Source organism: Molothrus ater, chromosome 24 (genome assembly GCF_012460135.2).
Source record: "Molothrus ater isolate BHLD 08-10-18 breed brown headed cowbird chromosome 24, BPBGC_Mater_1.1, whole genome shotgun sequence".
Taxonomy (NCBI): Eukaryota; Metazoa; Chordata; class Aves; order Passeriformes; family Icteridae; genus Molothrus; species Molothrus ater.
Genome location: NC_050501.2, coordinates 3,453,943 through 3,479,323, shown reverse-complemented (window position 1 = coordinate 3,479,323; position 25,381 = coordinate 3,453,943). Strand labels below are relative to the sequence as shown.

At 49.2% G+C, this 25,381-nt stretch overlaps 2 protein-coding genes across 2 annotated transcripts; one reads left to right on the top strand and one right to left on the bottom strand.

Annotated features, from left to right (window-relative positions):
* Positions 1-9,347: 9,347 nt before the first annotated feature.
* Positions 9,348-14,378, bottom strand: AIRIM (AFG2 interacting ribosome maturation factor). The gene is made up of 4 exons (XM_036397281.2): positions 14,113-14,378; positions 13,863-14,045; positions 13,648-13,766; positions 9,348-13,332 (listed from the first exon to the last, which is right to left on the bottom strand). Exons 1-4 carry the CDS (start codon positions 14,376-14,378, stop codon positions 13,265-13,267), a joined length of 636 nt encoding a protein of 211 aa, XP_036253174.2. The 3' UTR covers positions 9,348-13,264.
* Positions 14,379-14,424: 46 nt separating this feature from the next.
* CDCA8 (cell division cycle associated 8) lies at positions 14,425-19,099 on the top strand. The gene is made up of 10 exons (XM_036397181.1): positions 14,425-14,723; positions 14,810-14,938; positions 15,180-15,220; positions 15,697-15,772; positions 16,103-16,233; positions 16,518-16,591; positions 16,868-16,966; positions 17,863-17,989; positions 18,510-18,596; positions 18,911-19,099. The coding sequence occupies exons 1-10, from the start codon at positions 14,642-14,644 to the stop codon at positions 18,965-18,967; spliced, it is 903 nt and encodes a 300-aa protein (XP_036253074.1). The 5' UTR covers positions 14,425-14,641; the 3' UTR covers positions 18,968-19,099.
* The last annotated feature ends 6,282 nt before the right edge of the window (positions 19,100-25,381 follow it).

Below are 25,381 nucleotides of genomic sequence, written 5' to 3'. Positions count from 1 at the left end.
CTCATCTGGTCAAGGCAGCCTGTGAGCCATCAGCTCCCTGTGTTTATTGGAGACTGCTCTGGGCTTATTTTAAGTCTCGCACTTGAGCAGAGCAGGAAGGCTCACAGGGCTCTGGAGGGTCAGGGGAACGTTTGGCTCCAGCCAAGCCTTGCTGGTGATAAATGGCTGATGGGGGAATGTAGGAAATGGGACAGATTTGGCTGTAAATGAGTGCACAAAAGTGGTTTCAGTAGAACCTGAGCATTTTTAGAAGGAGAATGTGGCCCCCACTCCCTGCCCAGCTCTCCTCGTCCCTGTCCCCTGGTGCACCATGGAGAAATCAGCTAGAAATCTTCAGTAGCCATTTTCCAGGGGGATTAGATTACATCTATTCCATGATTTAGCAGTCTGTTTGGGAAAAGGGATTTCATTCCTTTGCTTCCTCTTGTCAGGATGGATTTGCTGATCCCAAACATGTTCCTCACACTTTATTTAGGGCTTATTATGCATCATTTACATTGCTGAGCTGTCACCAGGCTGTCTGCACGGAGCAGGCAGGCAGGCAGTGCACTTCTCTGCCCTCCTGCTCCCCTCCCAGATGTGGAGCTGGCAGGATGAGGCAGTCAGGAGATCCCTTGTCTGATACCAATTGCCTTTTGGGGGGTTATTCCACTCTGTTCAGGGGCCAGGCAGGCTCAGCACAGATGCAGATTTTCCCCAGCTACATTGCCAGGGTCAAGCCACCTGCAGCAGGCAGTTCTGTGGGGACAAGGTTTGATTTTCTCATTAAGGGATGCCAAATGATGGGTCTTGAGTCCAGCACCTTTTCCTGTGCCTGTATTTTGACAGGAGGTTCCCCAATGCCTGCAGTGCTCACTGGGGGGATCACAGCAATGTCAATATTCTTCCCTAATTTACAGCCCTCCCTGGCTGCAATTTATGGTTTAAATGTTATTTAATGTTTCCTCCCTGGCACACTGCAGGGGGATCAGCCTCCCTCAGTACCCAGCATGAGAAATGGGCAGAGATCCCAAACCCCTCTTGCTCCAGAGCTGCCTTTTACCCAAAAGGAATCCGTGGCTTCTTATAGGACTCCATGAACTGACCCTAATTTACAGCCCTCCCTGGCTGTAATTTATGTTTAATGTAATTTATGTTTTAATGTTTAATGTCATTTAATGTTTCCTCCCTGGCACACTGCAGGGGGGTCAGCCTCCCCCCCAGTACCCAGAACGAGGAGTGGGAGAGATCCCAAACCCCTCTTGCTCCAGAGCTGCTTTTTACCCAAAAGGAATCTTGAATCAAGATTCCTTTATCAGTCTTTGGAATTCCTTTAGCAATCTCTTAATCAATCTTTGGGAATCAAGAATTCCCAATAGGAATTCTTGTAGGACTCCATGAACTGACCTCAGGGAGCTCTGTAAGAAAAAGGAGCAGTGGCATCAGATGTCAGATCCCTGATGGTCACATGGGAGGGGAATACAGGCAGGACTGGCTGCATAAACACTGCAGCACTCACTGTTCTGCCCCATATGAATGCTCTGGCTGATGTACTGAAATCTGCATGGAGCATAAATATGGAATTTATTCCAATTCATGGTGGCAATTGACGCCCTGCATCGAGGCAGGAAGTTCTCCTACATGCAAAGAGCAGAACTTGTACTTCCCAAAGGATGCAGCTTTACCTGCTACTGCCCAGGAAGGACAGGCCTGTCCTGCATCCTGCTCTCAAAAGAGCAAACAGCAATCTTGCTGGGATGCCAGGACCCATCCAGAAGGGCAATTTTTTCCCAATTAATTAACTGGACACTGTTTCTTTCCAGGTGAATACCTGAACAAGAGGTGCCTGCAGATGTGACTGTAACAGCAATTGTTCCTGTTCAGCATTTGCCCTTTAGTTCAGAACCACTCATTTATGAAAGGAAGGGAACATCAGCCTGGTGCCCAGCAAGTGCTGACCCAAAAGGACCTCAAAAGGAACAAGATGAGCCAGGGAGGGCTATAACTTAGGGAAGAAATTACAGCCCTCCCTGGGCTGTAATTTCTCCAAAAGGCACAGCCCTCTGAAGCTTTTTGAGCGAGGACCCCAAATCAGAGACCCCAGAGCCTCAGGAGCTGTGAGGGGTGACGTGTGCAGGCTGCCGCGTGCCCTGGGGCACAGGTGACATCCTGGTCCCTGCTGCTCCTTGGCCAAGGTCTCCTCTGGCCCCAGTGATGCCTTGAGAAGGCTGAACTAGAGCAGAGGCTAGGCAGAGCTAAAGAATAAATCTGGGATTTATTAAAAGTCTTCAATGGATGCACCTTGGGCAGCACAAGAGCCCAGCCAGGGCTGCACCAAAGATGAATCAAAATGGTCACAAAATGAACCCAAGATGAACCAAAATGGTCCCAAAATGGACATCTGGTCACGGGGTCTCTCACTTTGATCAGTTCTGCTCCATTTCCATATTGGAGTTCATTGTCCAATTACAGCTTTAGCTTATGAAGTCCCATCCTGTTTGTTTTTCTCTCTTCACTTCACCATTGTTTGTGCTCTTGGGCCTGAGATTTGGATCATTTGTCCTTGGTCCCCAGCTGGAGCAGGAATTGTTTTGTCTCCCTATCCCTTTGTCTCACCATCCCCTAATATGAAGCTCAGACCCACACACTAAAGCAGCCCAGAATCTGAAAAACACAAAAGCTCAAACCTGAGGCATCCCCAGCAGATGCTCTGCAGGAGCTGGCTCTCATTTCAAGGGATTCCTGGAACCCAGAGCAGGGCTCAGCACCTGGAGCCAGAGCTGGGCCCCCCATCCGTACCTGCTTATTTTAGCCCATGATTGCCTGACTCCTGATAACCAGATTATCTTTCTGTCTGCTGTTAAACACTCATTGAAGTCCAGCATGTTCCACCTGGGTCAGGGCCCTCGTGGGGCTGTGCATGGTGGGAGGCAGGGCCAGGGCCAGGGCAGGCTCTGGGGCACCTGGCAGCTTTCATCACACCTGGCAGGACATGCAGAGCCTGTTGAAAACAACTGCTTGTAAATGCAAAGCTCCATCTCCAGTTACTGCTCCCCTGCCTCAGCCAGTCCCCTGCTGTCCATGAGATATGTTCCAAATGATAGCATTTGTCTTTAATAAATGGGCACTACACAAACTGCCTCCTATGGGAAACCTGGGAGCTCTAAGTAAAACCTGATGTTTCCATTTCATTATTATGCCTTTGCTCTGAGATGAATTCCAACCCATCCCCTGTCTAATATCAGCCAAAGGTGTGCAGTGGGTTTGTGTTGCTATTTATGAAATTCATATTGCTGGGCCTAATCTGTTTCAGATCACCCAGCTGTGTCTGTGTCTGCATCAGCCTGACCCAAAACAAGGATGTTCTTTTGCCATGGTCACTGACATCACCAGCATTCAGGAAGGATAAAGGGCAAAGCTCCTTCCATGGCCACTAAGAATCTGAAAGCAGATATGAGGTCCTTTAGTGAAATATTTCCTCAGAATACTTTCTGTGATATTTCCTCTTAAGGCCTGTACTGGTCCTTACTCTAAAAAGGTATCTGAAATGCAGGTTGAGTTTCCATGAATCTGAAATGCAGGATGAGTTTCCATTAGGCTGAAATGCAGGATGAGTTTGCATGGATCTGAAACACAGGATGAGTTTCCATTAAGCTGAAATGCAGGATGAGTTTGCACAAATCTGAAATGCAGGATGAATTTCCATGGTCTGAAATGCAGGATGAGTTTCCATTAATCTGAAATGCAAGTTGAGTTTCCATGAGTCTGAAGTGCAGGATAAGTTTCCACAAATCTGAAATGCAGGATGAGTTTCCACAAATCTGAAATGCAGGTTGAGTTTCCATTAAGCTGAAATGCAGGATGAGTTTCCATTGATCGGAAATGCAGGATGAGTTTCCATGGTCTGAAATGCAGGATGAATTTCCATGGTCTGAAATGCAGGATGAGTTTCCATGGTCTGAAATGCAGGATGAGTTTCCAGGAATCTGGAATGCAGGATGAGTTTCCATGAGTCTGAAATGCAGGATGAGTTTCCAGGAGTCTGAAATGCAGGATGAGTTTCCATGGTCTGAAATGCAGGATGAGTTGCCACGTGTCAGAGCAGCCTTGCTGCCCCTCTCCTGCAGGTGCTGTAAAGGTGAGGAAGAGGCTGGCACGTGCCAGGCTGCACCACTTGGGGTATTGGGGTTATCATGTGTGCCCCTGGTTTGGCTCTGGTGTCAAACACACTGATCTGTGTGCACAGCTTGGACCCTGCCATGCTTCAGCAGAGAAATGCTTGACAGGTAAATGATGATTTCTGACCCCCTGATGCCTGGAGAAGGCTGACCCAGAACAGAGGCTGGACAGAGTTAAAGAATAATTAGGGATTTATTAAAAGGCCTCAATGGATCCACCTTGGGCAGTACAATAGCACATACCCAGCTACACCCAAGATGAGCCAAAATGGTCACAAAATGGACAACCAGTCACGGGGTCTCTCCCTTTGATCAGTTCTGCTCCTTTTCCATATTGCAGTTAATTGTCTGATTATAGCTTTAGCTTATGAAGTCCCATCCTTCTTGTTTTTCTCTCTTCAGCCCACGTTGTTTCTGCTCCTGGGCCTGAGATTTGCATCATTTGTCCTTGGTCCCCAGCTGGAGCAGGAATTGTTTTGTCTCCTTGCTCTGTGCACAGAGCTCACCATCCCATAATATGAAGCTCAGACCCACACACTAAGGCAGCTCAGAATCTGAAATAAAAACTAAAACCTGAGGCGTGACCCTCAGCAGCCACCTGTCACAGCACCCCTTGAACACTGAGAGCACAAAACCCACCCAGAGGAGAGCAAAGTGTCACAGGGAGGAGCCCCTGTGCTTGGTTAAACAGATGTGAACCATGCACTGAGATCCCTCGAGCCCAGGGCTCATGTTCTGCCCTTCTGTCATGCCCTGATGCTGCATCACCCAGGCATTTCTGACAAAAGCAATGAGATAATCTCTGCCCTGTGGGAGCTGTTCTGCTGGTACCTTTTGTTGCAGGAGAGGGGAGGCAGAGCTGCTTTGTTGCCTGCTCATCTTCGCAGAGATCCCTGTTCTGACTCAGCCTCAGAAGGGAATGAAAATCCCTCAAATAACCTCAAAAGATTCAGAAATCCTGCTCAGGGAGGCAGCATCAGTTTGTGTCACTGCTGGAGAGAGAAGGGAAGGTATTACCTGAAGCTGTACAGCTGTGAGGAACTGGATGGGAACAAAGACAAATTGCAGCTGGATTTCTCTGCTCCTGCTTTTTTCCACAGCCACTAAAAAAAAAACACCACCACAGACAGCAAATGATGGAAACCACAGTGCTTTTAGCTGAGCTCTCTGGCCTCAAAACTGGGTCATTTGGGAAGGTCTGGACAGGACAAGCCCCATGTGCAGGACAGGGACCTGCGGGGACCCTGGTGCACACTGACTCACAGGCTGGCTGCTTTCACAAGCCCTAGAGAGAACCTGAGTTTAGCTCATAGCAAATGCCTTTTGGGGATGGAAAAAATAAAACAGAAAAAGAGAGGCTGACCCATTTGAGTTCCATCTGTTGGGGTTTATAACTGTTCTCCTTATAATTGCCAACAGACAATGCGAATTGCAATTAGCTAATTGCTTGCTAACTTTGCGTTCTAATAATAGTCATGTTCCAGAGTTATACAAGTTTGGAGGCTGCTGCTGTTCCCTTGCAACTGGCAATAATAAATAATATCATATTCCCTCAGTTTTGCCATTTCTTCCAAGTTTCATCCCCATGCAAATTGCTCCAGCATGTCCTAATCCCTGACAGGAGGGCAGAGGCATCAACAGCATGTATTTGGAGTTTCCTGCACTACAGGGAGGGTTCAGCACATGCACAAGGATGGGAAGCTGGGACTCCTGTGTCCCAGCAGGGCCAGGAGGTGCCTGTCATCCTGGCAGGGTGGCACCAGTGGGGTCTGCATGCCTGGAAATCCAGCCCTACCCTCAGCATGCGCTTGGTTGGAGCTTTTTTGGAGGTTTTGGGTTTTGTTTGGATTTTTGCTTTCCCTTCACAGGCTCGGATGTGGCCCTGGCCCCTGTAGTGACATGTTTTATTACCAGTAGCTTCAATAATGTCAGCACAGACGCAGACTGGAGCTTTCACGAGCACAGCCTCTCAGCTGTGCAGGGTCACCACAGCAGTGATAAGCAGGGTCTGGACCCCAGTGGGGCTGTGGGGAGAACAGGGGCCAGGTTGGGTGCAGAGCCCCAGCATCTCCTGGCTGGGGGCATGGAGAGCTCCCTTCCACACAAGTGAACTTTTCAGCACCCCTCTCTGGGCTGTGTGACCTCCAGCTCATTACTGCCACGCAGATGCAGCTAATTGAGGAGCAGAGCAACAGCCTGATCCAGCAGAGTCAAGGCCAATGAAATGAACATCGTTCCCTGGCACACGAGGAACTACTGAACAGGGAGCTGCCAGCAGGCTGACATCTCCAGAGCTTACAGACTAATCTCATTAAACCCGACCAAAAATCCTTTCAGAGCTGGGGGAGCCGTGTCCAGCCAAAGCTGGGCTGGATTATTCACCTCTGGGACTTTTCCACATGCTTGGCTCCCTGTCCTCCCACATGGCAGCAGGGGGGTGGCACCCCGTGAGGACAGGATGGGCAGCACTGCCCAAACCCCCCTGTGCCAGCTCTGGGCTCCCCAGATGGGGCTTGCACAGGGGCTCCTGTTTAGGTTCCTCATGAGCTGAATTTTGTCACTGCCCCAGGTGCCCCCAGCCCCTGCTTCCAGCAGAGCAGCTGCAGCTTCTTGGTTCCAGAGCTGCTCCTCCTCTGGGCACAGCTATACTGACTTTCTCAAGCCTCACTTCTACCCTTTCCTGCTCCTCACAAGTAGATTTTTGAAGTTTAAAAGCACTCCTTGTGCAAGCCACGCTCCACAGCTTTGTCTTCCCTCTCACACAACCTGCTCTCACCCCTTCCCTGGGCTTTGGGCTGAGGTACCAGAACTGTACCATGAAAGGGAGTTCTCCTTGGCAAAGCCACAACAAGAGCTCCCCCCCAGAGCAGGGGGAGATTCTGTCCCTCCCCATGGCTCAGGTGCACAGGGCAGGCAAAGGTGGCTCTTGCTCCAACCAAGCAGTGGCGCACAAGGAGCTGGAGGAACCCAGCCAAAGGAACAGCTTTGCTCACTTCTGCTTTGGCTTCGTCTGCGAATGTTTTCTCTCAGCACTGGTTGATGAGTTTCAGACTGAGGGAACGTTAGGAAACCAGAGGGAGAAGGCTGTGACACACTGCAGGATGTGCCAAGGGCCAGCGGTGATGCGCGGCAGCTGGCAGGACCCTGGTGTGCACCTCAGCCTTGCTGCCCCCACAGGACCTGCCAGCCTCACCTGGCTGTCCCTGCACACCCACAGCTGCCCAGCACCAGCTGCAGCCTCTCTGCTCACCCCAGCACCTGGGCACCACTGATGAGGTCTCTGGTGTTGAGAGGACCCCAAAGTGTTAAAAAGTCTCTTTTTCCCAGCCCCGAGACCAAAGAAGAAGTCAGGATTCCTTGGCTCTTGTTCTCAAGGTTGTTTATTTGCTCTTATCTAATACATTGTCCTTCCAACCTGCTGAAGTCTGTCCAGCAGGTCTGTTTGTGGTGGTGTTAGCTTTTTATACTAAGAACTACCTGTACTTTATTTACAATAATTTTCCTATACCTATCACCTATCTTAGTCTGTCTCTAAACCAATCCAGAAGTGCCACCATCACAGCAGAAGATGGAGGACAAGAAGAAGAAGGACAGGACACAGCCCAGATTCCTCCATCTTGCATCTTGAACCCCCATTCTAAATCACCAAAATTCTACATTTTCACCCAGTGATAAATTCACTAACATTCTACTCAAACTCTTGTGCCTTGTAAACCTTCACACAAAGTTGGTAATTGTTTCCCATGGGTTAAAATCCAAGGCACAGGTGTTTGTGACTCCGTGCCAAGGTCTCTGAGCCCCTTGCCAGGGTCTGGAGTCACCCAGGGCAGCCAGAGGAATCTCCTGGGTTCCAACAGACCATCCCCTGCTGCCCCACACCCCCACGGTGGCACTGGCTGGGTCATGCCAAGGGGACAGACACAGGGTTTGTAGCAGAAGCCTCTCCACTCAGGGCAGGAGAGGAGGTGGCAGGAAAGCTGCCAGGGAGTGGCAGCTGCCCAGCACAGTGTCCCCAGGGCCTCTGGCAAGCTGCAGATACTGGCACAGGAGGGCAGGGTGCCACAGGGGCACTCTGCAGCCAGGGGAACATCCCTCCTGCTGCCCCCCACATGCACCAGTGCCAGGTGCTTTGGGACACGAGGCCGTGAGGTTTGGCCAGCTTGAATTTATCTCCCAGCCTCAGGGGAGCAGAGCAAAGGTCCTGTTGGGCTCAGTGTGGGGCTGAGGCTGACAAGTGGCCATGGACTACACACAAAAATGCTCTAAAGCTGACAGCACCAAATGTTTCTTCTCCATCTAGCACAGTTGTTTAGGATTCAGTGAGGAACAAAACTGCATCTTGTAGGTTTTAATAAAGCTCTTGGCGAGCAGTTCAAACACCAGGGGAGAAGCTGGAGAGAGAGGTTGGATTTATGGGAGCGGGAGATCGTTTGCTTTCTTAGGAACTGGAAAAGATTAATAGTGTGCAAAGGCTCTTGGATTCATTCCTCACATAGCAGAATGGTTAGGAGACTTACTGGCTTGATGTTCTTCATTCTGCTTTCCCCAGGCAGCCTCGAGACTGTCCGGGCTGTGGAGAGAAAGAGCAGGGAGAACAGGGAGTGTGGTGGTGTTTGCAGGGGTCCCAGGACGAGGGAAGAGATGAGAACCTTGACTCCATGTTTCAGAAGGCTGATTTATTATTTTATGATATATATTATATTAAAAGAAAATTATATATTAAAACTATACTAAAAGAATAGAAGAAAGGATTTCATCAGAAGGCTGGCAAAGGAAGGAAAGGAATGATAATAAAATCTTGTGACTGACCAGAGTCTGAGCCAGCTGGGCTGTGATTGGCCATTAATTAAAAACAACCACGAGACCAATCCCAGATGCACCTGTTGCATTCCACAGCAGCAGATAACCATTGGTTACATTTTGTTCCTGAGGCCTCTCAACTTCTCAGGAGAAAAAATCCTAGGAAAGGATTTTTCATAAAATATCATGGTGACACAGGGAGCCATCCCATGGCAGCCCCAGTGAAGAGGGACAGAGGGGAACCCAATCTCAGGGTACTTTTTTGGGAAATTAAATAGGTGCTTAATATTTCTGTATGGGGCAATTTTCTTTGCCCCTCAGCAAAGTCACAGAAGAGTTCTGCTTCAGGCCAAGATGAAAGTCTCAAAGAATAAGCTCAAAAACCACAGGGACTTGTGAAGCCCATAGTTGGTTTATTAAATTAATCACAAAGCTTTTTATCACATATTTCTGCCTCTGAGCCACTTTACACTTCAATTCAGGTGCCAAATCCTTTGTCTTGTCCATAACTGTGGGCTCTTGTAATACACTCAGTTTTGAAATCTGCTTCAAATCCATGAGCTTAGGCTGAAGCAAAGCTTTTGGGTTTGATTTGGAAATCTGGTGTTACCAAGAGCAGGTCCCCATTTCTAAGCAGAACTGCAAAGGCCTCACTGCACCAGAAGCCAGTGCCCACCCCTACAGGAGGAAAAAAACCCAACCATACACGAGTCAGGTGCTCTTATAAATGTTTGTGGGCATTTGAATTTAATAGCTGAATTGAGTTTGTGCTTTTCCTGTAAGAGAAGAATAACTGTTTTCCAATGGAGTTAGCAGGAGGTAAAGCTGAAAATCAAAGTGTGAGCTTTGTGTTTCCTGACAATTTTCCTTTAACAAGGTAGCTCCAGCTGCTAACTGCATTTTATTGCATTCCTCAAAGACAGATCTCTGTGCAATAATACTTTTAAGAGCTCTACTCCAAAAATAAAGGTACTTGGATTTATTTTTATGGTTACATATATTTTACCAGTTGGTCTCAGAAGCTCTTATGCTGCCTTACCCATAGCCTCACTAAGACACAGCACAGGCTGGAGCCCCTTGATGCCAAGATAAATTTTTGCCTTTTCTATATCTTTTATAGATCTTTTCTATATCTTTTATGTATTCTCAGTGCTCTTAGAACACATACTTGTAATTCCTTAAGTCTGATAGCTTAATATAGTCCTGGTAAATTTAATATAGTCCTGGTATTCTGTTAGGCTAGAAGATCAAACATCCTAAAGGCCTTGTAGATGAAAGCTGGAAAGCCCTACACTATCTTGAAAATCCAAGGTCCCATCTAAAATACATCTTATAAACTAAGATTAAGCCCATCCAAGAGGGAATATTTTGAGATGAGAAAATGTCAGACTGTTAATTCAAGCCTCTCATTGAAGCATCTTTATTAGATATACTAATTTGCAAAATCTATAAAATTGTACACACAATCTCTCAGGTGTACATTTCAGCACACTCCACCTTGATGAAGTGTTGCACCCTAAGGATCCTTATTAAATACCAAGAAAAAAACCCTTTATCCCTGAACTGTGCCTGGCTCTTAATTTTAGGATCAAGGAAAAGGCATCACCCTGACCCTGCATTTGGCTCCCCAGCAGCTGCTGCTCTCACTCACCTCCCTCCTGTCCCAGTAGTCAGGAAGGTGCAGAAATCTGGCACCAGAGACATCCCTGTGCTGTGAGCAGGGGTCTGGCTCAGCCCTGCAGCTGTCAAGCAAGGAGCAGGAGTGGCCTTTGCAGCTGCCTGAGGACACGTGTGACACTGACAGGCTGAATGCCCACCCTGGCTCTGCTCATGGCAGAGCCCTCAAACCCCAGAGACTCCCAGGCTGAAGGGAGCTCTGCACACATGAGGAACCGTGTCCTGCTGAGCTGTGGGGTCTCTGGCAGCCATCCTGACAGAAGATGCAGATCTGCAGCAGAACAAGCCCACAGCTGATCCCAATTAGAGTGCTCTGATGCAGAGACTCACTCACACCCCACAGAGCGCTCATCCTGGCTGATGACACAGCCCAGGAACAGCACAGAGCAATTAATCACACCAAAACTTCAATGAGCACCTCACTCACCCCATTTCAGTCAGTCAGAGTCAGGGCACAGCCACTTTCAATGCAGAAAGTTCCCTCAGCACTTTGTTAGCACAAAGACAGACATCAGGGGCCAAACATCTGGGAGAAGCAGGAGGGCCACCACTGAACTGTGCTGAACATCTCCCAGAATTTAAATCCATTTGTTCACTGGGCAGCTGTCCTGAAGAGAGGCTGACAGAAGAGGGGTGTTGAAGGGTTGTACAGCATGCACACATGCAAGGACAATTCTGCATCCAAGCTCAGCATCTGGTTTGTGAGGATGGCACACGGAGGCCTGAGCAAGAATGACACCTCTGATTGACCCTGAGCCACCAGCCATGCTCCAAACCCTGTGTAAGGAGCCAAGGCTGCACAGCCATGTGAGCCCCCACCAGGAGCAGAACCCACCTCACCTCCACCCTTGGGCAGGGTATTGTAAATGCACAGTGAGTCCCATGGCAGGGAAGAACAATTCATCTGACTCCATGTTCTCAGAAGACTAATTTATTACTTTATTATACTATATTATATTAAAGAATACTATACTAAAGAATACAGAAAAGACACTGAATGCTAAAAAGATAATAATGAAAACTCCTGACTCTCTCCAGAGCCCCGACACAGCTTGGCACTGATTGGCCAAAGAGTGAAAACAACTCACAGCAGAATCCAATGAAACAATCTCCAAACACAGGAGAACTCATTCCAGATGAGCACAACACAGGAGAAGCAAATGAGATAAGAATTGTTCTTCTTTTCTCTGAGGTTTCTCACTGCCTTTCAGCTTCCCAGGAGAAAACCGTGGGTGAAGCAATCGTGTTCAGAGAATGTGAACGCCACAGGCAGGGCACCCAGCACCAGGAGAGGATTTCCATTGCAGCTGGTTTCCTTTGCAATTACAGCTGTGTGTGAAGAACTGCAGCTAGAACTCGTGATCCCCTGTCCCTGATGGGAGCACTGGCAGCCCAGCCCTTATCCAGCCCTTTCCCACCCTTGGCATCCCCAGCACCCTGATCTGCTCCCCTCCAGGGTTCATGGGTCATGCAGTGCCCTCAGGTGGCCACGGGGACACCCCAGGTTGGGGACACAGAAATGTGAGCACAAACACCACACCCACAACGTGTCCCATGCAATTCTTTATTGGCATTCTCCAAGAAGCTGCAGTGTTATTGTTAAATTTTTAAAAATCTCTTTGCCAGGATTCTTTCTCCTGGGAAGCTGAGAAGCCTCAGAGAAAAAGGAAAACAGTATTATTTCATTTGCTCCTTTTGTGTTTTGCTGCTTTGGAATATGGTTAGAGATTGTTTATCCAGCACGTGAATTGTTTTTACTTAATGACCAATCACAGTCTGGCTGTGTCGGGACTCTAGAGAGTCACAGGTTTTTAATTAATATAATATAATATAATATAATATAATATAATATAATATAATATAAGCCTTCTAAGAACATGGAATCAGATTCATTCTTTCCAGCCACAGGGGATCCCATAAAATGTCACCCTGCAGCTCCTCAAGAAATACACAGCTGAGAGACAAACACCCCACTGCTTCCTGGGAATGCTCAGAGGATCAGTTCCTGTTGGCCATGGCCACCAAAAGGTGTCCCTGAACTGTCACACAGTGATATTTAAGACTGATTTCAGTGGTAACAGAGCAGTGTACTCCTCACCTGTGTCAGAACTTAGGCATTTGTGCACCTCTGTAATGACATTTTCAAGCCAGATTTGCTTCCTTCCTCCTCCATGCCCAGGTGGGATGAATGCAAACACACTGCTCAAAGACATGAGGTGAGCACTGTTTCTAGACCCTAATCTGACATGTTTTCTTTATTTGTAAGGACAAATATCTTTCATGGCACCAGCCTGAAGGACTCTATTACACTCACACATCTGCAGCACCTCATGTAAGTATCAACATTTTTACCATGACACAAAACAGGCATGGCAGAAGGAGGAAAGGACAAGTTCCACAGCTGGAGGTGACTCCCTTCTATCTTCATGGCTTTTTTGGCTCAGCCCCTTCTTCATAGACCAAGGCCATTTCCACTTGAAAATGGTACAGTTCAAGCATTTCATGCTGAGGCCAAGACTCAACTCATTCAGCTTCCAAAAAGCACCAGGAGAGCTCCCTCAGCTCCTCATCCCCTCTGCAGCATCGCAGAACGTGCCAGAAGCTGGGCAGTGCCAGTCCCTGCTGCCCTGTCAGGAGCCAGGTGAGCAGCTCACCTCATGATGGTTCTCCACAAACAGTGAGACCTTCAGGAGTGTATCTGAGACAGAGAGAAAACAACAACCCTGTCAGCTGCAATGTGCTTTACCTGTATTCTGTACTCCCAAAAACTTGTCCTAAAGGCAATAAAAAAAAGCGTGGGTAGAACTGATGAGCACTGAGCCCTTGCCACACTGTGAGGATGTTGCTTCCAGCTGTGCCCAGGTGTGATGGTGAGTATTTTCACCTGAGGCTGACCCAGATCTCAGAGCAGGGTCACCCACTGCTGCAGAGCCAGCAGAGCCAGGCCTGTCCCCAGGGGACATCAGTCCGGAGCCCTGGGCAACACCCCTCAGCTTTTTCCACACAGAGCTACCTTGAACAACATCATCTTTGTAACGCTCCAAAATCCTCTCCCAGGACTGTGGCAGGGCTTCCACGTCTGCCAGGCTGTCCAAGCTGAGGCGCTGCAGGAGCAGTTTGCTCTCCAAGTACCTTCGTGCCTGCTAAGGACAACAAGGACAAAAGAGCCCCCCCAGTACCGCCCTGACACCCCCAGCGCCGCCCAGAGACCGCCAGCAGGATGGATACAGGTGCCGGTAGTAGCGTTCCACGTCCTGCAGCCCCTCCAGCACATCGGCCAGCGAGGGGCAGCGCGGGCCTCGCCTCAGAACCGCGGCCAGCCCCAGCTCGGCCGGGCCCCGCTCCTCCACGAGCCGCAGCACGGCGCTGCCGGCGGCCCCCACGGCGTCCCGCACGTCCCGCAGCTCCTCCCTACCAGCACAGCGGGGTCAGCCGAGCCCTGGCGGCCCTGCCCGCCCGGCCCCAGCCGCCTCCTCACCGCCGCTGGCCGAGCTGCTCCAGCAGCGCCTCGGCCGCGCCGCGCTGCTTCTGCCACAGCCGCGCCCGCAGCTCAGGGAAAGCGCCCAGCGCCGTCGCGTCCCACGGCAGCCGCCGCGCCGCCCGCATCTGCGCCGCCAGCGCGGCCAGCGAGCCCAGCAGCGGGGCCGTGGCTGCCAGAGCCGCCTGCGCCACCGCCTCCGCCCGCGCCACCGCCTCCGACCAGGCCCGGAGTGCGGCCACGGGCGCCGCCATCACCGCCGCCATCATGGCCGTCACTGCCCGGCGCTGCTGCCGCGCGTCATCAGCCCGCGCCGCGCCGCCATTGGCCAGCTGGGGTGGCGGTTGCGTTTAAAGGAGCGAGCGCTGAGGAAGCGCTTAGTGAGCCCGCCCGGCATGAACCACTGAGGGGAGACCCCGCAATAAAGACCCCGCAATAAGGTAACCCGCAATAAGAACCCGCAGTGGAGAGATCCTGCAATAAGTAACCCGCAATAAGAACCGCTGAGGAGAGAACCGCAGAACCACAAATGCCCCCCGCCAAGAAAAAGGGCAGCTCCAGTGCCCGCCGCCGCAAAATGGAGGCGTTCCTCCAAGACTTCGACAGAGAAGGTAGGGCAGGGAGGAGGAGGAGGGGATCGCGGAGAGGAGAGAGGCCCCGGGCCCGCGGGCAGCGTTAATGCTTCGTCTCCCCGCAGTGGAGCGGCGGCTGAAGCGGATCGAGGCGGACGGGGAGCGCATGGTGCAAGAAGTGGAGCACATGTACGACATGGCCATCCTGCGGCTGCCGGCCGCCATCCGCGAGATGAACTGGCTGGAGTTCTTCGGTGCGGAGCGGGGCCGGGGCTGCTGGGCTTAGGGACTCCTTCCCCCGCGGATAATAACGAACGGCTGTAAGGGAGGGGCTGGGAGCTACCCTGCCTGCAATCCCCAGGGAATGACCCCACTACCCCACTGCTTCTGTTGTCTGGTTTGTGCTGGGTTTTTCACCCCCACGGTAACAGCCCTGCTGTGCTGTGTGAGTGTCCCCTGACATGTCCTGATGTATCTGATACGTTTTCTTTTTAGCTCTAGCAAGAGGTGAAAACACGCCGGAGGATGTGGCTAAGGTAGGTTTCCAGAACGAACATAAAGTATCTCTGGAGCTATCCTACTCTGCTCCTCACACTGGAGCATTACAAGAGAAACAGTTACATCAATATTTTCACAAATGTTTCTTTAAAATTTAACAATAAGAGAGGCCCATTGTATCAGAGGTGGGATTTACATGGTGCTGCTCCTCCCTGTTGATCTTTCCTTATCTGCTAGGTAGCACACCAGAATCCCTGAGAGCACATGCACTTTGCAGTAAAGGCCAGCATTTCCAAGCTGGTTGAGCAGCTGGGTGTAGGCACAGCGCACCTGCAGCTGCCAACCAGGCACTGAGTCCTGAGGGAGGCAGAGATGCATGAAAGGGCCCAGTTTGAGCACAACAGCAAACATGGAGCTTATCTGGCTGTAAAATTATTGGGGGTTTGCTCTATGACTTTGACTTATATTGGGCTGACAACAATCCCAATGGTGCCACAAGTGTTTTTAATTTTAGGCAGACATGGAAATAACAAAAATCCGCAGGCTGAGCGCAGACATCATTGATCCCCTATTGGATGTTGCTGAGAAAGGTGAGTTGAAACATTGTGGCATCACTGGTGAGGTGGAAGCATGTTGTGGTTACTTACTGTGAATAATAATTCAGTTCTTGCTGACATCCCTCAGCATGTTTAAACCAGGATAATAATCCTACTTTTATGCCGAGTACCTACAGTACCTCTAATTAATTTCATTAAAACATTCAAAATAATCCAAAGTAATGCTCTGGTAACCATTAGGATTGCTTTGGAATTTGGATTTCTGAAGCAAATTGTTGCCAAAACTGCTGGTAGCTATTTGCCTTCCCTGCTAAATAACAATGTAAAGTTATTATTCAGTTGGGTAACACTTTCTCTTTCTAGTGAGTAAGATCAAAAGGAGTGTTGAAGCTGATGAGGAAGCAGAGCCTCCATCACTTCCACGGCAGAAGAGATCTCGGCTTGCCAGCCAGTGTCCCTCAGAGGCTGAGGGTGGGGATGCAAGGACTGCCAAGGTGAGTGAATAGCTGTTCTCTGGGGTGACATTATCCTCAGGACAGGAATTCCTGGCTGAGCTGATGGCTAGGGCTGCCCAGGATGCTCTGAGGGAGACTACACCCAGCTGGTGCTTCCCAGAGAGTTCCACCAGTGGGGAGGATCCCAAAGGCTTGAATGGTGTTTGTTCTGGGCTCTTGTGCATGGAAAGGGACTGAGCATTTTGTGTGGAAGCCTCTTTCGTGTGGACTCAGCTGTCCCACGAGATGGAAGTAACTGATCTGGTGAGTGATGTGTGCTGCAGGTGAAGGCATCCAGCAAAAAACCACCCGTGGCCAGAAGACCCCCCTCAGCAAGTGTGAAGGGCATGAGCAAGAGGTAAAGGGGATGTCTGTGTCTCCTCTCTAGAAATGGAGAGTGGGAGTGCAAATAATCAATATTTTCTTTGGTGGGATGGGCTTTGGTTGGGAGGGGAGAGTTGTGCCTCACTATAGGGCAAAATTGATGGGAATGAAAGCTATTCCCAGTTTTGGGGGTCACTGGTTAGTGATAACCCCTGGGTTTAGTGGTGGTCACCTTCTCCAAGCCTTTGACAAGTGCCTGTACACTTGTTAGAGGTTGTGGTATGTGCAGATGTTTATTTCCCTTTAACAGATCAAGCAAGAACAGCTTCATCACTCCAGCTTCTGGCAGAATGGTTGATATGTGTGCTCGGGGAGGCACCTCCATGGTTACACCCAGATTTGATCCCAGGTTTGTTAACAGAGAAAACAAATACATTTCCCTTCTATCTCTGCTCCAGTCTGCTCCACACCATCTGTTTACAGCACAGCCTTCAGTGGCTCTTTGGACCTGAAATGAAAGACTTGGACTATGTTGGGAAGGATGAAAGTTTGACAAGAAAGTCTCACAGATATGTGTGCTTAGCAGAAAGATTTTTGAATATAGAATTTGAAGAAGGATAGAAATGATAGCAAGTTTTGATATAGAAGAAAAGAATTGCTGAGCCAGTCTCACTGGATAACCAAGGAGGCAAAGGGGATGTTAGTTAGAAGGGGTTTTTATGACTTAGAACAAAGGATAAACCCACTTTAAACTGAAGATGTTTTTACCGAGCAGAAAGAAAGCACAGGCAAACAAACCTGCCAATGTTGCAAGCAGAAAAAAGGTCTCAAGTTTTTACTGCAAGAAAACTGAAAACATCATCTAGCTTAAATTGTAATGTACTAACTTTTAGTGATTGAAGAACAGTAACATGAATATGGTAATTACAGTAGTTATGATAGGCTGTAGATAAAAGTTAAGGTATAGATTGGTTCTACTGTATTAAGATGCTCAGCAAAGTATAATAATGTATTGTAACCAAAAGAAAAGTATAGAATGCATTGTAACCAAATGAAAAGAAGTATGTAATGCATCGTGGCCAAAAGAAAAGTGTTTAATGCACTGTGACCCAAACTAAGGGTGCAGCTGGAGCTGACAGCTGTAGGCACAGGCTCTGTCACCCACAACCCTGGACTGCTGTAACTCTTGGGTGGAACAAACTGCATTTTGAGGAGCTGTCTGGAGTCCCACATCTCTCATTCAGGCTCTTACTGGACTGCAGGTGCTGTGAGCAAATACCACTCCCTCCTGTCTCGTTGTTGCAGGGTGTTCAAGACGCCGGGGCTGCGCACTCCCGCCATCAACGAGCGCATTTACACCTTCTCTGCCAAGGGCAGCCCCCTGGCCGAGCCCGAGGACATCGTGCTCACCCTGCCCCTCGGTGGGGGAGAGGTAAATCCTGACCCTCCACTGCCCAGGCACCTCTTGGAGCCTCACCTGCTTTGGTTCAGCCACTCTGGTCTCTTTAGCTGTGCCCCTGCAGTTTATCCAAGGGCTTGATTGAGCTTCAAACAAACCTGAAGAGCTTCTTAGCCAGAAGTGGGGCCTGCTCAAGCTGGTTGAAACAGAACAGGAGGGTGTTTCACTGTGCATTCACTTTAAAGCACTTACACTACTGCAGTTTTACTGGGTTTGATGCTGGCTGCATGCCAGTGCACCCACAAAAAAAGTCATTCACTCCCTGGCTTTATCTCCCCTCACCACAAATCAAGCTAGTTAAAACCACCACAGCCAGTAATGCAGTAATGCACTGCAGGAGAGGTGTGAGATGAGCTGCTGTTCCAGCTGAATGTAGTTCTCTGCCTGTCTATACTTAGATCTTAGTCTCTTTTATTTTATTTAACTTTTTTACTGTGTCCAATTGCTGCAGCTGGCCAGACAGAAAACCTGAGCTTTGTGTTTGTTTTCACAGAGCATACGTTTGACAGAAAAGGATCTGACCAAGAAGAATTTTCTTCAGCTGAACCCCAAGGCCCAAGGGCTCATGCAGAAGCTGTCAGTAAGTCTGGGTGGTTTTGTCAGCCATGGCTGTAAGGCAATGCTGTCCCTCTGTCACCTCTCAGGGGACTCTTGAGCTGCAATAGAAGCTCCTTATTTCCCCTGGCCCCTTCTCTTGAATTTTGGCCTAGGTGAAGAAGCAGCGTGGAGCAGGGAAGGGAGAAGCAGGAGCTTTACATCACATCTGGCTCATAGCACAGTGGGGAAAAGAGCTGTTGTCAGTCTGAAAAACAGAGTTGTGCTTTAGGCTGGAGCTGCAGGTGGTTGTGGGCTGGACCAGTGTCTGAGTACTGATGGATTTCTCTTTCCTTTCAGGTTTGTCTCACACAGGCTTGCAACGAGGCAAAAATGCCCCAAGATGGAAGTCAGTGAGCAAGACATCCCTCTGTAGTTCTTGTTTTAATTTGTATATTCCTTTTATTGATACACAGAATGGAAGCTAAAACCTAGTTATTTTACCTATGATATGTAATGGAAGAAAAATAAATAGAACTTTGGAGAGAAATAAAATTAGTTGAAAATTTCCTTTAAGGTCGAAACCATGACACTTCTCTTGGGCTTGCAGATTAGCAAGTGGGCAGCAAGCCTGATGATTGGCATGTTAAGGGCCATGTTCAGAGTAAATAACTCTGCTTCTCTCTAACTTTGTCTAGAATTTTCTTTTTCTTGAAAAAAAACCTGTTTCTTTGGAAGCTGCTGCACTGTCCTTTCCAAAGATGCCTCTTTGTCCTTTATTTAAGCCTCTTTATGGGGCTATAAACAGGGATGTTGAGACTTTGGAACCTTTTGTATATTTGAAGAGTTCTACTTTTGGCAAAACCAGGCCTGCAGCATGGTTAAAATGGAGATAAACTGCAGTCAGAGCTCTTTGGTGCAGGGTGTGGCAAAGCTTATAGAACAGCATTTATACATGAATTTCTTTTGCAGAGCAAGCACTTTATTGTATGGAAGACCTCATGTCTATACCATGGATTTGGAAAACTCTCTTTGAGAGGTTTCAGCAGATTCTGAGTCCTAACTGCAGGTGGCAATAACATATCCCACTCAGCTACACCTACACCTGCCTTGCTCTGCTCTGCACATATTAATTAATTAAAGGTATCAATTAGTTGAGCTGTAAATAAAAAAATGGATGTGCTTTTGGATGTGTAAGTTGAGATTCTGCTTTAAAAAATGAAAACAAAATTAACTAGTATTTTTAGCTGACCTAGGGCAATTCTTTTAAATCAACACTAATTTAAAAGCTCCAGTTGCAATTTTTAAGACCAAAGCTCTTCCAAAAGAAGTTTCCCTTAGGAAAGAGAAAGCTGCACAGGGAACAAGCATGTGGCTGTTTCCCCAGGGCTGGGTAAGTGCAGCCTGGCAGGGAAAAAGCATTTCTGCTTCCCCTGGCTGTGCCAGAGCTCAGCCCTGCTTCCTCAGGGCTTCCTGTGGCCTGGGGGGCTTGGTGTGTGCTGAGCTGTGCTGTGAGAACTCCACATTTCTGCCCAAATTATTAATGGAAATGTGAAACTTGATCTGAGAAATAATAATCAGTGAGGCCCCTGTGCTGGGCTGTGCTGGCTCTGAGCTCTGTCATCCTCAACATCTTCCAGCTGCCATTTGATTCAATGGCAGTGTAAGACATAAATAGATCACAATTCCCTGCCTGCTGATGGAAGGGATGATGGTTTGGAACAAATCAGAGCCATCTCCAGGCAGATTTTTCATGCAGGAGTTCTTGATTTGAAGGTGCAGGACAGCACATGCAGCTCTCTGCCCTGACCTGTGTAATTCCACCAAAAACCTGTGTTTCCTGACTGAGTTGGGGGCCCAGAGAGACACCACTGGTCCTGCCCAATTTCTAGCAAAGGGGGAATTTGCTGGAGGAGTTTTTCTAAAGGAGCTGCTGTCCTGGGGACCCTGACTGAGTTGGGGGCCCAGAGAGGCACCACTGGTGCTGTCCCCAGGGCTCAGGGTTGGGAGGATGTGCCAGCACAGCCCCAGCACGTGTCCTCAGCCCTGCTGTGCCCAGTGAGACAAGAGAGCCTGGACAGAAAAGGGTTTTTTGCTTCTGCTCTCCCACCTGCCACCTGGAGCTTTCCAGGGTGGGGACAGTGAAGCAGCTATTGGGTTCCTGTTGCTGATTCCTCAACTTCTGGGATTCTGGCTGGGCCCTCCCAGGGGGAAAAACACTCCTGGAGTGATTTTGTGTCAGGAAAGAGAGACACACTGGATCTTTTTGGTCTTCAGGTTTTTGCTTCCATCTACAACCTACTAAAAATCCTAAAACCTAAATTTCCCACCTAAGTGATAAATCTACACTACTCTCTATAATCTGTTTCACACCCTAGTGCATTCTGGTCTATTCTGGAGTTTAGGAAACTTTCTCCATGAATGAGGGTCAAAGTCAGTGCTCCCCTCGAAATCAAAGCACCCCAGAGCAGACAGGGAAATATTCCCAGTGCCCTGGGTTTGCACAAGAACCCTTTACACCTGCTGTGCTTGAACAGGGCCATTCCACCCTGTCCCATGGCTCAGGGAGTGACAGTGGCTCTGCAGGGTGGGACAGAGCTGCCTACAGGGACCCAAGTGACAAATCACCAGTGCCATTGTTGAGGGGAGCAGGCACAGGCAGTGATGGGGCTGTAATGAATTAAGTGCTGTTCAAATTGATGCAGGAGTGCTGTAAGGAATGTGTGTGTGTGTGTTGTGAGGAGTAGGACACAGGTGTGATGAATATTGTCCATCAGCTGTGATAAAAAGCCCATCATCCCAATACATATTTTCAAAAATGAATTTAAGGCTGAAAGAGATTATTAAAAATGAGGAGAGGAAATTGTCTGGGATATACTTAGAGTCCCTTGCTAGGTAAGATGAATTCCAGAAGTCAAAATACTGCCTGTGGGGTGAAGGGGATCGATGCTGATATTGTGGTGGCTCATGATAAGAAGATAGGGCTGAGGAAATTCTCCTGCCAGGGGAGAGTGCCTGGGATTGCTGTGCTAGGGACTGGTGTGCTGGGCTCCAGGAGGGACACACAGTGCAGGGACTGTCCTGGAGCCATCAGCCCTCCCCCAGAGTGCACCTGGGGGTCTCTGCCCCCAGCCTGGGGTCTGGTTTGTCCCTTCCCACCTCGGTTTCCTTCCTGAGCCTGTGGGCACTTTGCAGCTGGGTGGTGGGGACACGGGCTGGTGAAGTCTCCTGCAGAATGAGGTTTGTGAGCAGTCAAAGCTGGAGAGAAGCCCCCAGCACTGGTGCTGGGTGGGCTTAGGCTGCTCCCTCTGCGTTTCACTCCCTGGCACTGAGGACACGTCCCTGTACCCTGTGCCAGCGTGGGTCTGAGGAGATGAGCACAGCCAGCCTGCAACCTGCCATGCCCTGGACATCTGGAGAGCTGCCTTTGATCTTGGCTGCTTCCTCACTCTTTCATTTATCTCTCTCTGCTGTTCTGGATGACAAGATCATTAGAAACTCGGTTGCTGTTGCTGTGCTCTTCCTCCTGAGCTGTGTGTGAGCGTGGACAATGCCTGAAAGACAAGAGGTTTAATTGTGTTCTGCCTGCAGCTACAGGATGTCAGGCAGGCAAATTTAAAGCCAGGCTGCACGGGGGTGGGAGATGCACCTCCATTACTCACCAGCCTGGATGAGGTTCAGCTTTATTGTATCCTGAAATAGCCAGAGCCTGGGAGGTGCTGATTGAAGCCATTTGAAAACATGACAACATCCTCGGGACAAGAGGTGTCTAATCTAATGAAGCCAGAAGGCATTAGATAAGAGCTGTGCAAAGCCAGGAAAACACAATTAAAGCATTCCTGAGGACTGCTGTCGACCTGCATCAGGAACACTGGGACAGAGATATTGGTACAAGTCTAATGAAAATAAATGATCTGTTTGAAACATTGCTCAAGCCAGTGACAGAGCCCCTGCTGGGCTCAGCCTTGAAGGGTCCTGTTGTAGAGTGGACCCAAACAGCCCATCCCAGACATGGTCTCACAGGGTCCCACCAGCCACAGGCTGGTGCCTCAGAGGGTTCCCTGAGCAGGGCTGTGCTGCTCTGGGGGCATTGCAGGGTTTCTTCTTTGCAGTAGAACAGCCCAGGAGCATGTCACCATCCCATCCCCTAGAGAAGGAATAGGGGAGCTGTAGGAGTGTCAAGGGTGGATGGTCAGGACAGATGGAGAGCAGAGATCTCTGCAGCCAGGGCTTGGAACTTGTGGGTTTATTGCAAAGGGCCTGGGTGCAGGGCCCTGCTGGGAGCTGCCAGCCACAGCTCAGAGCAGGACTGAAAGAGGGAGAGAGAGGGAAAGAGAAAGAAGGCAAGAGTGTGGTAAAGAGGATGAGAGAGTGAAGTTCCCATTACAATACCATCAATCTTCTTCAGTGCTGAATATTCTGATTCTCACTAACCAATCTAGTCCAAGATACAAATCCTACAGCATTTCCATACAGCCTATAAGAATCATTACATTACCACACTGGGTTACATTTTAAACCCTACAAACTCCTCTTTGGGCCCCTTCTGCCAAGCTGGCAGGGTCTGCTCTGAGCCTTGGGCCTGTCTGCAAGCAGAGGGGATTGTTTGATCAAAAGGAGATCACCTTCAGCTGCCATGCCATTGTTTTCCAGTTGTTCAGGAACTGAGGGATCTCAAAGCTTGCTTTCATTTCAATCTCGCTTAGAGTTTCCATATTCTCAAAATCTTTTGCCAGGCAATCATATTGATAAGGCTTTCCTGTTTCATCTTCCCCAACATGGAGCCACTGGGATCAGTGCCATGCATGGCACATCAGGCCTTTCTCCAGACAAAGGCCATTCCCCAGGCTGCTACTCTGATGCCTTTCTCACAGTTTGTTAACCAGGCAGGATCCTCTCCCTCCCTGCAGAGTTTTGTAAGATTTTGTCTCTAAATAACCCCTTAAAACCCCTCAGGGTCCTGAGGTGCAGGGGCCAGTGCTCTGGCTGGGTGGGCAGTGGTCCTGCCCAGAGCCCCCTGTGCCACTACCATGGTGTTGGGGAAATGGAGGAAAAGCTCCTTTTCCTTCACACTGTGCTTTGTGCTCTCTCCTCCCAGCTGTGCTGGATCAGAGCTGCATTTAGGATCTGGGTTTGGACCTTTGAATAGAAACACCTCCTTTTAGACTCTTGCTATCAGAAATAGTGATTAAACACACCCACCACTGTAAATCACTGGCAAGAGGAACCTGTCTCAAATCACGCTTCTTTGGCAAGAGTTTAAAATTGACAGTGACAAGCTATTTCTGGAAGAAAGTTTTATTTTGGGGAGTTGGATTCATTGTGCCACTTCTCATTTTGATGCAGTGTGATGTGATACCTAACACATCCTTTTCCCCCTGAGGCAAGGCAGGGATTTGAGCATTGCTGTGAGACAGTGTGTGCCTCACAGATCCACCCAGCTCTCCTCAGGAGGGACAGCACTTCTAGCAATGATTTTAACCAGCTCAGGGAAACTCTCCTCATTTTTGAGGTGCCTGTTTTTCTCCAGGGGTGTACAGCATTCCTGATGTACATCCCATTACCCTGGGAGCCTGTATTTACAGTCACTAACAGCCATTTATCCAACACGGAATTGCCATCACCCAGGAACACCTAAATCTCACAAAAATCTTCTTCATTGCCCTCCTAATCTTTTTGCCTCCTAGTGCTTAATAGAATTTACTTAAACATATTTAACAGCATGAACCCCCAGGGCTGAGTGCCACCCTTAGGGCTGCCTGAGGGGACAGCCCCAGCACCTCCTGCTCAGGACTCCAGGAGTCCCTGGGCCTGCAGCCACAGGGTTTGTGAGCCAGGTCTGGCAGCACTGGCTGCTCCCCACTGCTGCTGATGCCTTGTGCAGGCTGCCCCAGAACAGAGACAAGGCAGAACTAAAGAATAATTAGGGATTTATTAAAAGGCCTCAATGGATGCACCTTGGGCAGCACAAGAGCCCAGCCAGGGCTGCACCCAAGATGAACCCAAATGGTCACAAAATGCATGACTGCTCAGGGGGGTCTCTCCCTTGGATCAGTTCTGCTCCATTTGCATCTTGCAGTTCATTGTCCCATTCCAGCTTTAGCCCCTGCAGTCCCACCCTGCTTGTTTTTCTCTCTCCAGCCCACGCTGTTTGTGCTCTTGGGCTGAGATTTGGATCATTTGTCCTTGGTGCCCAGCTGGAGCAGGAATTGTTTTGTCTCCCTGCTCTGTGCACAGAGCTCAGCATCCCCTGATGTGAAGCTCAGACCCACAAACTAAATCAGCACAGAATCTAAAAAATATAAAAGCTCAAACCTGAGCTATCACTTCCCCATCACACCTGGGCTGCATTTAGCTTCCAGCAAACAGAGACACAATATTCCCCTGGGAACAAGCCACCAGGAACAGGCTTCATTACACAGGAGGGATTTGCAAGAAAAACCTGAATTGCCCAGTTCTAAATTCTTTTCCAAACGCTTCCCCAGGGTGCCTCTGGAGCAGATGATTGAGGGCTCCCACAGGGATGTGATGCTGCTGCTTTATTTCAGCCCCATTTTGGAGTTTCAGTCCTGTGGGAGTCAATAGAAATGTTCAGGGCTCACACCCAGCAGTGAGTGGGCTCCCACCACGCAGGGCACAGCAAGGGCAGCTCCCCACATGCTGCAGGTGCCAGGGTGTTGGAATTCAGGACATCCCTCTGGCTGTCCTGGACTGCCAGGACCCCTGCCAGGGGGCTCAGAGACCCTGGCACAGAGCCCAAGACACCTGTGAGTTTGATTAGGACCCATGGAGCAAATTACCAACCTTATATGAGGATCTGCAAGCCACAAA

Coding starts and splice junctions, on each gene's coding strand:
- AIRIM (XM_036397281.2), bottom strand. CDS start 14,378: ATGGCGGCGGTGATGGCGGCGCCCGTGGCCGCACTCCGGGCCTGGTCG. Junction 13,767..13,862: donor GAACGCTACTACCGGCACCT/GTATCCATCCTG, acceptor GCAGGCACGAAG/GTACTTGGAGAGCAAACTGC. Junction 13,333..13,647: donor CAAAGATGATGTTGTTCAAG/GTAGCTCTGTGT, acceptor TCTCTGTCTCAG/ATACACTCCTGAAGGTCTCA.
- CDCA8 (XM_036397181.1), top strand. CDS start 14,642: ATGCCCCCCGCCAAGAAAAAGGGCAGCTCCAGTGCCCGCCGCCGCAAA. Junction 15,773..16,102: donor ATTGGATGTTGCTGAGAAAG/GTGAGTTGAAAC, acceptor TTCTCTTTCTAG/TGAGTAAGATCAAAAGGAGT. Junction 17,990..18,509: donor TGCCCCTCGGTGGGGGAGAG/GTAAATCCTGAC, acceptor TTGTTTTCACAG/AGCATACGTTTGACAGAAAA.